This window comes from Hermetia illucens, chromosome 1, assembly GCF_905115235.1.
Source record: "Hermetia illucens chromosome 1, iHerIll2.2.curated.20191125, whole genome shotgun sequence".
In the NCBI taxonomy this organism is placed as follows: Eukaryota; Metazoa; Arthropoda; class Insecta; order Diptera; family Stratiomyidae; genus Hermetia; species Hermetia illucens.
Genome location: NC_051849.1, coordinates 173,595,120 through 173,608,090, shown reverse-complemented (window position 1 = coordinate 173,608,090; position 12,971 = coordinate 173,595,120). Strand labels below are relative to the sequence as shown.

The following is a 12,971-nucleotide window of genomic DNA, read 5'->3' as shown; positions in this document are numbered from 1 at the left end:
AATATTATCTACAGAAGAGGGCCGAGGACTGATCCTCGTGGGACCGCACAGGTCGTAGGTCCATCGTTTGAATCGAAACAGAATAGCCTCTCCGGAGAAACTCTGCGACGATACGCACCAGATATGATATTTGGGTGTGCCTAATTTGACTAAAGCCTGAATTATTTTACACCAGAATTGCAGAATTCAAAGCATTCTTCACATCGAGAGTAACTATCGCGTAGAATTTATTAGCAGCCATTGCTGCTTCTGCAAGTTTCTTCACCGTACTGATCACACTGATAGTAAATCTCACCTTTTGGAATCCGAACTGCCTGTCCAAGAGGCTACCCTTCGTTTCTGTGATCCGTACAAACATGTTGTAGATGACCAATTTCAAAAGTTTGCCAATGCCTTTTAATTGGCATACAGGCCTATAAGACAAATAATAATATAATAATAATAATAATCGTTGGCGCAACAGTCCATGTTGGATCAGGGCCTCGAAGTGTGTTAGAGCACTTCATTCAAGGGCGTAACGGTACACTAGGAGGACGTCAAATCACGATACAAATTCCACTGCCACCAGTGAGATTCGAACCGCAACCTTCCGTACGACAGCCTTGCGCTCTAACCACTCAGCTCTCCGGACATATAGCACACCTATAAGACAAAGGTTAGCCTAAATGTCATTAGAATTAGCGCTAGCTTTTCCTGCTTCCACTATACCGCGAAAATCCATTCATTGAAGTACGCCATGAATATTTGTGTGAGCCAATTTGGAACAGTCTTCACTCTCACTAATAGCGCTTTATTCGGGATGCCGTCTAAACCTGGACTTTTCCGACAATCTTCTTCGCGGCATCAAGAACGTCTTTTTGGGTTTCCTCCGGCATTTCATCGGGAACTACCTGAACAGTGGGTAGGCAAAAAATACTATCCCGCAGCAAATTAAGGTTCGTGGTCGATGATAAGTGTTTATCCCTGGTTGATGCTATGATTACCTTGTACGCCTCTCCCAAGTAGTGTTCGATTTTACTTCTTGAAATGACTGCTTGCAGTCCTTTTCTCGCCTTTCTATATTGGTTGTGAAACTCTTTAAACTTAGGCCGGTCCCTGTTTCATTCTTAATGTATCCTGGCTTTAAGGCAGACTTTACCAAATCCATCGATTTCGGAATTCCAAGCGTCACAAGCTTTCTGTACTGTAACAACCTGCATCACTTTTTCTTCTGCGTTTCCCATCGATATCATCTCCTGCCATAGTTTCTTGGATGTCCAACCCGCCACTGCAGTGTTCTTAGTATACTTCTCTCTCGTCCTGTACTCTACCTGGAAGATGATAGCCTGATAGTCGTTGTGCGTCGCCCATCCACCAATTCGGGTTCTTGGAAAGTGGTTCGTATTGCCAGGGCGGACATTGAGACGTGAAAATGCTTCAAATAATATAAGAATACTTACATTTGTTTCGCGATTATCCCAACCTTCGTACCAAGCGTTGAAATCGCCAAACTTTAATAATTGGGTTGTGTCAACTTGCGTCGGTAACAAATTTTTGGACCATTAGTATGAGTTCATCAAGCGTGAGATTTGACGTAGCAGAGCAGTATATGTTAATGCCGACTATCTTTGCTCGTATGAATTCATCTTCTGGGCTGTTGATTGTCTTTTCGATGACTCGATGTCCGCCGGCTCAAACTGTCGCTTTGCCACTTCCATCTGATTCTCACACCCCTATCTGAAGATTGATGGCGACATTAATATTGTTTTCGAGCACACTTTGGGAGAACAAGCCCTGGGTTGCTGGCAATGATTCAGGTTCTGCTGTAGGAAATCCATCTATGCAGGGTTGGAATCGCCTAATTGTGCGCTGAACATATACTACTGCTTATGATATAATCTATGTCACTGTTTTTTTGTTTTTCCGCATTTGGGGTTACTCTTGCAGTCCTTGGAAATGTGATCTACCTGTCGGAATTTTTGGCGCAACTTAAACCTATCAAATTGACTAAAGCAGCTTGACGCGAGGTCTTGAAAGTTGTTATATTTTCATAGATCTCTTTTCAGAACCTCCCTACCTGAAAAATCTGAAAAAAATCATGAAGCTGCCACTAAACTGTAGACCCAAAATAAGTTTCTTACGGATATTTATACAAAAAAAAAATTAATAATAGTATATTATTATAATTTTTAGGAATTGACTGTAAAGTCCTTCCTGGAATCATGAATCAGTGATATAGGCTTTAATATAAAGCGTGATACTACCAACTTCACTGAAAACTGCACTATTATTAACAAAGTTATAGTAAATCAAACTGGTCGCTTCAGTGTCAATTCTATGACTTCGAATGTCAGTATCACAGGGAAGCGAGTATTCTGAACCTTGTTTCAGTTAGTATGTATTTTATTTCGATGAAGATGTTCGTTTGATATTCGTTTATGAACCTTCCGATGTGCTAACCATTTCAAAGTTTCCAATTTTTTCTGTTGGCAAACTGGGCCAACTGCTGACCATTTGCATTATTTGTTTCGATGAGGCTGTACTTTTTTGTCATGCGTCCTCTTATCCGACTTTAACTTTAAAATCTCTTAGTCGAACTTCAATATCTTTGGAGGGCAGTGACCTATATGCCCGTGCTAAGGTACTCTGAAACTCCTTCTTTATTATTTCGAGTTTGTCCTACCTGTCACATGACAATTAATGAGTCGCATGTTAATAATAATAATAATGCACTGCAGTTGATGTTATATCCCGAAACTTTTTAACGTACCTTTTCTGTTGAGCGTTCAAACCCTCCAAGACCTTTGCAGAAGTCCTTCCTTTGCTCCGAGTTTTACAGAGGTCGTTACATTTCCCCGATCCTATTTGAGGCCGTATTTTTGGTTTCGAAACTCTGATTTTTTTACGAGATGGCCCTCCGTCAATCCAGGAGGATCACGGGATCACGGTTAACAACAGCATCATTTTCATAGATTCGGATGCAAGTTGCATTTCGTCTTCGTATACGAATACGATACTGGAAAATTTGATAGAAATTATGACATAATTAACAAAGTTACCAAAAGTTTTTATCCACTTTTGTACATTGACGATATTGTTATGATAAGAGCCCTATTGTAACTCCTCCGTCTATTAAAATGATTTTGTGTTTGAGGCATTCGCAAACTTGTGTGAAATTGAAGGACCAAGGCTCGAGAGTAAGCGAATTTTTTATTGAAGAAGATTTTTTCCAATCTTTCAATTAAGGCCGGAGAAATCCAGCGGCTTTTTATAATATTCAGAGTTACATCTTCCTTCTTCCTGGAGGGCTGCAAATAGCTAAGCACCACTCCATTTCCCTGTAAAAAAATTTGAAAGCAGAGTTCCATTGGAAGTGCTACTACAATTTTCATGCGCTCCATTCCTAAGAGACTTAGCTTCCTTTTCTGACCTCTACCACGACTTTGAACTTCAGAACAAACTCAACATAGGATGACTTGACGCAATTAAAAGGTACTGGTCCACCTCCACAATAGTGGAAACCAATCTATCACTCTTTTTAGTACTAGTGAAGTTCGTATATATATTTCAGTCAGCCAACCAGGTGAAGCACAATGTGGTCGCATATAGTTTTCCAACTAAATGTTAATAATGCCGGATGACGCTCAGAACAAATTTGGACAATGTGATTTAGGTCTAAATTTTACAAGGCGGTTTTGTCTTCATTATAATTCAGACACATGTCGTGTTTTTGAATTGATATGAGGGAGCAAATACCATCTTGTAACCACTCCGGTCACGCTGCTCCCAGGGCAGAAGTTAGGCAGCGTCTGATGAGTTGCCTCTGTGCTGAACGAAACCGCAACTCATATGATTTCATTAGTTTTCTGTTCTTATGTTTCTGCTATCAATGAAAATATCCCTCAACCCAACCCTTTTTAAGGTTTTGTGTCTGTCTGTCTGTCGGTCCATCACACGCATTTTTCTCGGAGACTGTAGCAGCGATTGACACCAAATTTGGTGGTGGGTGGGAACTGTAAATGCTCATGCATACAGTGAGTTACATCCTTTTACGTCGAATTTAAAAGGAGGTCCCTATACATGCAAAAGGAGGGTGTAAATTTTTTTTTCACCAAATGTAGTCTTGTGGGATATCAAATCAAAGGATTCGCTTAGTACTTTTCGAAACTGGTCTTAGTTTTGACAAAGGCGGGGAGCTCGGGATGGTCAAAAGTGATCATTTAATTAACGGGGCCATTCTCAGAAAATACCCAACCGAAAAATCAGAAAAAAGTCAAGAGGCTGTCACTATATGGTGGCTAGGCTCCAAAATATTTTCCACAACGATATCCTTCAAATACAGTTAATGATAATATATTACTATAATTTTCTTAAGATTAAGCTATAGTAGGCTATAATATAGATCTTAATTATACCAAGTTTGGTAGAAATCGCACTATCACTAACAAAGTTATAATAGGTCAAATTTTTCACTTCTTCGGAAATTCAAGATTTTGACGTCGGAAAGTGGATATTCTCACATAATATATGGGTATATTACGTGTTACGTACTAATGAGACGAATTCACACTCAAATGTCTTTATAAAAGAAATACACAAAACTTTTCATACCTGAAGGGTCCAGCTTCCGGTTTCCCGACTTGTTTATGACTGATCTCTCCGTGAAAATCCTTATGATCGAAGAGAATCTGGAAATTATTGTTTTCTCTTAGTGTAATTGCCAAGCACGAGCGGAGAGAGTTTGAAGTAATCAACAAGGAAAGCCTTACTCTCAATGAATATTAAATAATCCTTGAATAACAGAGGTTGTATGATTGATCGCGTTAAAAAACCGCTCCTTCGTATTTCACCGCCAAGCAAATAGGTTTATGATTCTTTGCGAAAGGTGTAGCTTCTCCCCCACCATACACACACACACACGAAAGGTGAAAGGTTTAATTTCAACTGCTTCAGAAATGTTCAGGTAACCAACATGAGCCTGAACCTTTCAGGCCTTACATATTGCAGTCCTACAGCATCAGACCAGTACTTCAATTTTGTTCCTGGATGTAGTATTATCAAATTTTAAAACATATCGTATTTTTTCAATGTCCCTTTATAATTTACCTTATCAGAGTGTTCATTTTCTTATCAAACAAGTATGATAAAGCGGTTGCGTCGAATTCCCCACTATCGAAACAACCTGATACATTGCGGCCATTGAATGACAAATCGAAACTTCTTTGTTTTTGTAGATTAGCCTATGATGACTTGTAGAAAGCAGAAATGGGGTTTTATAATTTTTTTATCAGATTAATTTATGGTGATTTGTGGAAACCAGAAAAGTTGCGCTATTGGCATGACATTTCCGAATTTCTTTATTAGTTTGTGATGACTTGTACACAGTTGAAAAAAAATATTCCAATTAATGATGAGTTGTTGAAAAAATCGCCTAAGATAATAATCGAAAGGTCAAACATCTGATTTGGATCTAGCGTATAAGAGCGCTGCATTGTAAAATCGTCAGGCTGAATTAAAGGTCGGTATTGCCTTAGCTCGGAATTAATACCTTGATTTGACTCATTCGCGGTTGAGCCGACTGATATCACACATATACGGTAGACCACAGTTCCACGATGAGTGCAACCCCATATCGATCGTGAATATCCTCATGCTAGATTGTGATCATGACCCGTTACGCTACAGGTCCAACGCAATAACTTCCTCTCTAGCACCACGAGGCGTTGTTAGAATACAACTATAAAAACATACCCTCCTCAATCATTCATACTACATCCTTCTCATATTTAACATACTCTAGAGCTACTGGGTAGCCACAATACTTGTTTTGCACAGGGTGTAAGCTTCTAAGAGTAGACATTCGATCAATTTACTTCTCCTGCAGATATATCCATTGCTTTAGACGTCCTAATTCGTATTTTTAACTATTCCATTCATTATAGAGTATATTCCAATCGCTTCTGACAGTAGTTGAAGGCGCAAATAATAATAATAATCGTTGGCGCAGCAATTAAATTGGATCAGGGCCTTGAAGTGTGTTAAGCACTTTATTCAAAATCGTAACGGTACACAACATTCAAGACCGTAACGCTACACACCCTATAGGAGACAATGTGGTCAGTGCGAGGTACTCATTCACAGTTGAGTTGACTGGTATCCGATGTCAAATCACGATACAAATACCACTGCCACCAGTGAGATTCGAACCAACTTTCCGTACGACAGCCTTGTGCTCTAACCACGCAGCTATGAAGTGAAATAGGTCAGAGAAAGTCATGGTTGAACTTTAAAAAAAATGGCAAACCCAAAAAATGAAAAATGTCCCAACGTATAACCGATGTCATTGGCATCTATGCTTTTGACACTGGATATAAAAGTAATGCTTAATTTTGGAGGTGGGGATATAAGCATAGGGAGTAATTGCCCACCGGTAGACGGAAAAACTACTGCAAAGGATCCTCAAAATGTATGTCGTACAAATCCGTCGCCATGATGCCTAATTTACATCCGTGGAAAGACTTGATTTTTTACGCCTTAATTTTAAATACAACTCAGACTCAGATCTTTTTGAAATAGAAAATGGAGGTTAAATCAAGGAAAGGTGGAGTTCCTGGAAAGATATTTTTTCCAAGGAGTGGAAAAATATTTCAGTCGATATACTGTATCGTCTGTGACAGAAAAACCTCAAAATCTCAAGTATCAAAACATGAAGCGGAGATGTCCAATGTACAAATCATGTGGATATATCAAATGGCGCCCAACGTGGTGTCACCAAGGTGTAGTTAGGATCTGATTCAGCGTGATGAAGACAGTTAAAGCCCATTCCAGAGTCAACTTTTTTCAAAAGAAATTGCAGAGCTTTATCTTATATTAGATAGGAGACAATGTTGGTCGTTAGGTGCCTATTTGTACCGTCGCAGAAATTTTCAACGAAATTTTAAAAAAAGGTGCAGAAAAATTTAAGGAAAAGAAGTCTCTCTGTAAAACTTAATTTGAAATTATATCACCTGTCATCAAGAACACAAATCGGAAATCTCTCTTGGGTGCTGGCGAAAAATTTGAAGAAAATTTATCTCCAATTCATCCAGTCTGTCATTAAATGGATAGAAGACTCTGGAGTCCTTCAATCTAGAAATAAATATGAACGACCTAAATTTTTTTATTATTTTAATATTTTTCCCTTAAAGCGGTAAACTGAGTCTAATCGGCTTCCATGTCTAAATTCAATAGCAACGAAGACCGGCCATAGTTAGCCATAGCCACGAGGCCTTGTTTTCCGGACGTAATAATTCATTTGTTATTCTCCATTTTTGAGTACTCTTCTCATCGATTGGTAGATACAACAATATTTTGTATATTGTGATGGAAGGAGGGAAATTCCCAAAGGTAGCGATATACTATGGAGAGGTAACGTAAATGCGTTATGACCCTTCCGACTTTCTCCACATTAGAAAAAGGAATACTCAGAAAGTATTGACAAATCAAAATAATAACGATCCATATGGATTTTTATTCAATTAAAATTAATAAACTAAATAGCGAACAGTTAACTTGAACCTCGTCAAGAACAGCCTAACCTTCTCATCTCAAGCATATGTATTATTGCTAATGACTGCAATATCACTGAGAAAAGGAAGTTGGAACTCAATTATAGCAAAACGTCAGTAAGCAGAATTTATCCCCTATCTTGACGTTTCCCCTTTGAAATATGTTATATTGCGTTAGTTTCCGAGCACCATATTTAGTATATCATCAAATTCCTATTTGAAGATGCACATCATCGCCTCATTGGTGTTGATTCCCGACAATTCTTTCAGCTTCCCCTCGGCTTTTTGCGGAACTTCTTTACTATATAGTTCCAATGCGACTAACTCGTCAGCCATTTAGGGATAATGGGTACAATTCCATGGTATAATCCCACGATGAAGCTGTCGTCCTTTTTCAGTACGCGACCAATTCACTGTGACTTCCATCCTCTGATCCATGATCCATGGATATCTGGCCGGTACACCAAAAAAGTTCTCTATTAGATATTGTCTCACTCCAGAATATTCAGATAACAGGACGCAGACGTTAGATGGAGAAACTTGGATATTTGGAGTAATAGCGCGGATAATTTTCTATGTTCTACTACCATATATATAACAGTTAAGGCAGCAACATTTCCTGATTTTAGGCAAAGCATTGTGCCCAGATAGATTGCGATGATGGATTAGACTGAGACGGTCCTGAATGAAGTATCCTAACATGTTTCCTCGAATCGATCCAATTGGATTAGAGCGTGAATTATTATAAATTAAACTTTAATGACTTGGTTTGGTTGATATTTAGCTTCCTTCTGAATTTTGTCAAAGTCCATGGCTCGATAGAGAGGGTAAACAGATATTACCAGCATAGTCAATTTGTTTGAGGAAAAATGACGTTGTCCATTGAACCATTCCACGTTCACGTTCACGCTATCGATAGAGAACGAGAGAAAAAAAAAATAACGGTGATAAAATTGATAGAATTTACGAAGTAGTAACTGCACTGAGACTGCAGGGGTGGCAAAGAAAAATTGCACAAGAAGCGCTTTAAGCGCTTTAACGGTAGCGGAAGGTCGCGGTTCAAACGTCACTGGTGGTAAAGGGTTTTGTATCGTGACTAAACGTCGGATACCAGTCGAAACTAAGTACCCGAGACTTTTTCCTTTCCTTCGATATTTCAGGAACCTCTTGTTCCAATCTTCACTGCCAAACGTGTAGCGTATATGCGTATTAGAATAAAAAATACCATCGAAAAAAAAACCTTTTAACCACTTCATATAGTTTGATAACTGGAAACAACTGGACTTAAAAATTTAAATTCTCTTTGGTACAGTAGTACCTTAAAAAAAAGTTAGTTAACGATCTGGTCTCTCGTGAATGCGCACTCACTTAAAAAAATTGCTTAAGCCAAACTTAGGCAATTTCTGCCCTAAATGCAATTCATACTCACGTCCTGTGCATGAATATATCGTCATCACAAACGGCGCAATAACCCATCGCCGATTTGAGTCTGCGTTACCAAGGAACTTCAGGTATTTCAATTTTAAGTCAAGGTGTAATAATTCAATACCCTACAGCCGTGTGATGTTCTGGCCTACGCCACCGCTAAAAGCGAGATAGAGCCTACACGTCTCTTTCTCCCATAAACACTGTCCTTGCAACCGGGCTGGATCATCCTAAGTCATACAGATTAAATAACCCGTGCACTACAACTTATTCAGCCGGTTTCTATCCACAACTAAACGGTGGTAGTATCGTTTATATCGTTTTATAGGCTACAGAGGCGTCTGTACCCTTGTAGAGATCCTCTTCGTAGGATTCCCTCTCGAACGCAGCTAAAAGTTGATATTTCTTTGTTACGAATCAGAGTCTCCGTTGAATATATAAGGACGGACACAATTACTGTCAAGTTTCAGGCGGAACCGTTTCTGTAATCTGTAGTGAGTAACAACCGTGTGCGGAGCCCGTTATCATAGCTGTTATCGATTATAATTTTCGCCCCTAGATAGGATAAATTAACGACAGTTTCCTATCTTTATTGTTTTCAGTTTGTATATAACTTTTTGGTGGGGAATAGGACATCCACCACACTGTCGATCCTCCCAGACGATATTTCCAGATATTTCCAACAAACATTTTGTATGACAATGAGCGCTGAACAATTTACGGTCTGTTGTCATTGGTATATTTATGTAAGCTATTAGAGCCGATTTATCATCTGAATACGGGCTTCGCCCCAACGTAGACGAGATCACACTTTTAAAAATCCGACTCTGTTGTCTCCTCTCTAGGTGCCTGAATGTTAGTGCAGCCTAATTCCTGACTGGTTTATTTTTTCAAAACCGATAAAAGCAGCTTTCATCACTGTCTGTCTGTCATCCGTACCAAAACGTATCCAAAACGGCTAACCCGATCCGAACGAAATTCAGTGGACAGACGGGAACTATGACATCCCACGCATACAGCGAGTAACATAAATTTTAGTGGAAAGGAGGATTTACATTTTTGCACCGCATATAGTCATGGTCTCGATTACTACTTTCCGAAATTGATATTAGGAGTCAAAATGTACACACCTACAATGCGACAGGACTCATTTTCAGAAACTACTTAACTCAAAAATCCGAAAAAATCAAGATTGTGCGGCTGGCTGAAATCTAGGTTCATCCATGGAATACCAAATTCACAACTTTTCTCGCTGTACACGCTGGAGTGTGGAAAACTAAGCAAATCGGTACTTTTACTTTCCGTTACCAGAAAAAATCAGACAAAAAAAAGAAGTCAATAGTGATTCATCAAATCGCAGCGCACGCAATCCCGTTCAATGGTCTCCCTCGCATCTCACATCTGATGTTCACTAATTACCGGCAATAAAAATGAAACCGCGAGCTGAAAATTTTTCGTTTCTATACACAAAACTCACAATTCATGTTCATCGGAGATCATTTCCCAGAACTTGGCTCGAATCAGGTTTCTGCATTAACCGGCTTGAATATGAACGATTTCCCTCCTTTTGACTCACAGATTTATTATCACAAAATTACAAATTTTCAGACCATGCGCGTTTTTTTTTTGTAAAGACACAATCTGCCGGCTCGAGACTGACAAATTGAAGACTCAGGTCCAGCTAATCAGTTGTCCCTTTAGTCAGCAGGCCTCCGGTTCCGCCAATCTCTGGAACAAAAATGCATCCTCAGTTATCTGACAAACCGTTAGGTCTGCTTTCCAAAATATATGAACCGGTCAAGTTTAAATGCGAGGTTGATGCTCCCTTTTGATCGGTCATGCAATATGCGAACATTGATGTTATATACAAATTGACAATTTGTATTTAACTATATAAATAAGTTTTAGAATTTTAAGGGAAAGGTAACAGGGTGTAGGTTTTGATAATGGAAATAATAAAATGATTGATTTTTAAAATTTCAAATCGTTGAGCTGAATGTATGCCGAGGAATGGAAAGAGGAAATTGGAAGAAGTATGTCGCGAAAAACGGAGAATATTGCATATCAGTATATACATTCCCTTTCTGATTGTCTCTGAAAAAGGCGAAGGAAGGTCTGCACCTGTTACACAGACGCGAACACTATAGATTGTAGATATTGATGTAGATTAATAATACCGTCGGCGCAACATTCCATATTGGATCAGGGCCTTGAAGTGTGTTACAGCACTTTATTCAAGACAGTAACGGCACACTATAGTAGGAGACAATATCGTCAGCATTGCGCTCGCCCGAGATTATTACCCTGATTTGACTCAAGTATTCATTCATAGCTGAGTCGACTGGCATCCGGCATCCAGTGACGATAGTAAATTCCTCTGCCACCAGTAAGATTTGAACCGCGACTTTCCGCTAAGACTGCCCAGCGCTCTAACCACTTGAACCATCCGTAAATTAAGGTTATTGATAAATGTTGATTCTATTGACATAAAAAAAATGATTTTTTCTAAATGAGTATTTATTTCACTTGCGCTGAAACTAGACCAGTTATAACATCTGTGAGATGTTTAATTTTTTTACTCCCCGACTTATCAAGTTCAAAACCGAACATTTTCGAAGAAGCGACAACTTCTCATTAATACTTTCGTGCCATATAATATATGCTAATGACACTGTCAAATTTAACTATAACATAATTAAGGACAGGTGATTCACTAAGCTAACGATTCAACGATTCATCCAACAAACATTCATTCATTTCTTTATTTTCTTTTCAGAGACTCTACGCAAATATCCAATTCTACCAGTAGTTGTTCGTCGATGCGTTAAAGACTATCGTGTGCGCGGTACCAATGTCATTATTGAAAAAGGAACAGCAGTTCATATTCCAAGTTTTTCAATTCAACATGATCCTGAAATTTATCCTGACCCCGAGAAATTCGACCCCGATCGGTTCACACCCGAAAATGTTAAATTGCGACATTCTGTTTCATTTTTAAGTTTCGGTGATGGACCTAGAAATTGTATAGGATTGCGTTTTGGGAAGATGCAATCCCGGATTGGACTTATAACGTTGTTGAAGAACTATCGATTCCATCTATCATCAAAATCACCTAATCCGCTAGTTTTTTCTAAGAAAAGTTTTATACTTGCACCTCAAGGTGGAATGCACTTAGATATTGAAAAATTGAAAAATACCTTTTACTCTGCATAATATTGTTGTGGACAATAATTTGAAGCAACAGTTTTCTTGAAAAAACATGTTTGTAGATTATTGATATTATAATCCTAACAGAACTTGTGAATAGTTGAAATGTAACTAATGTAAGTCGCTCGCGATTTGTACTAATACGACTCATTTATGTATATCGATTTACATATGTGAATTGCATCATTTGCTATTGTGAATACTAATGTGAGATGGAAATTGTGTGAAATACGTTACATAAATAAATCACATTTTAATTTTTGGATCCATCTCATCTTTCTCAAATTCCCTTTAAGTACTCAATTAAAAGGCATCGTCAATTGTACAGGCACTGGCATGCCGGGGAGGAGACCCACGCAGGTTAGAGTCCCATCCACAGTTAGATACTAGACAGCTACCTCACTCCCCCTTGCCCCGCAAGGGGGGAAATCAGTGCGAGTACACACGATTTCAAATAGTTTTGCCCTTGAGCATGAGCGAGATGTACCGAAAACCCGATCAGCTGTGTTTGACATACCGCCCGGACTTGCCAATGTATTGGTGAGATTGGTAAGTTTTTGCTTATGTATAAGTGAATACGTGAAACAACTTTTTGCTATATGGGTGAGCACGCCGTAGTACCAGAATAGCAAGAGCTCACCGATCTCTCTCTCTTACCAATACGATTTGACGAAGATTATCCCTTTTCCTTGTTTAGCGCCTCTGATGTATACAGATAAGCTTCTGCAAGCACATTTGCAAGTGGGGTCATTTTTGTAAGGGTACTGCCTATAGTATATCTACTGTGGTCCCATCGATGTCGCCTCTGAGCAC

The 12,971-nt window shown here is 38.9% G+C and overlaps 1 protein-coding gene across 1 annotated transcript in view; it reads left to right on the top strand.

The window, feature by feature from the left end:
* LOC119646704 (probable cytochrome P450 6a21) overlaps nucleotides 1–12,164 on the top strand; it is a 17,092-nt gene extending 4,928 nt beyond the window's left edge. Inside the window, exon 2 of the mRNA XM_038047284.1 lies at nucleotides 11,728–12,164. Coding sequence (XP_037903212.1) covers nucleotides 11,728–12,164 — 437 coding nt within the window. The remainder of the gene's footprint in view (nucleotides 1–11,727) is intronic.
* Nucleotides 12,165–12,971: the final 807 nt, after the last annotated feature.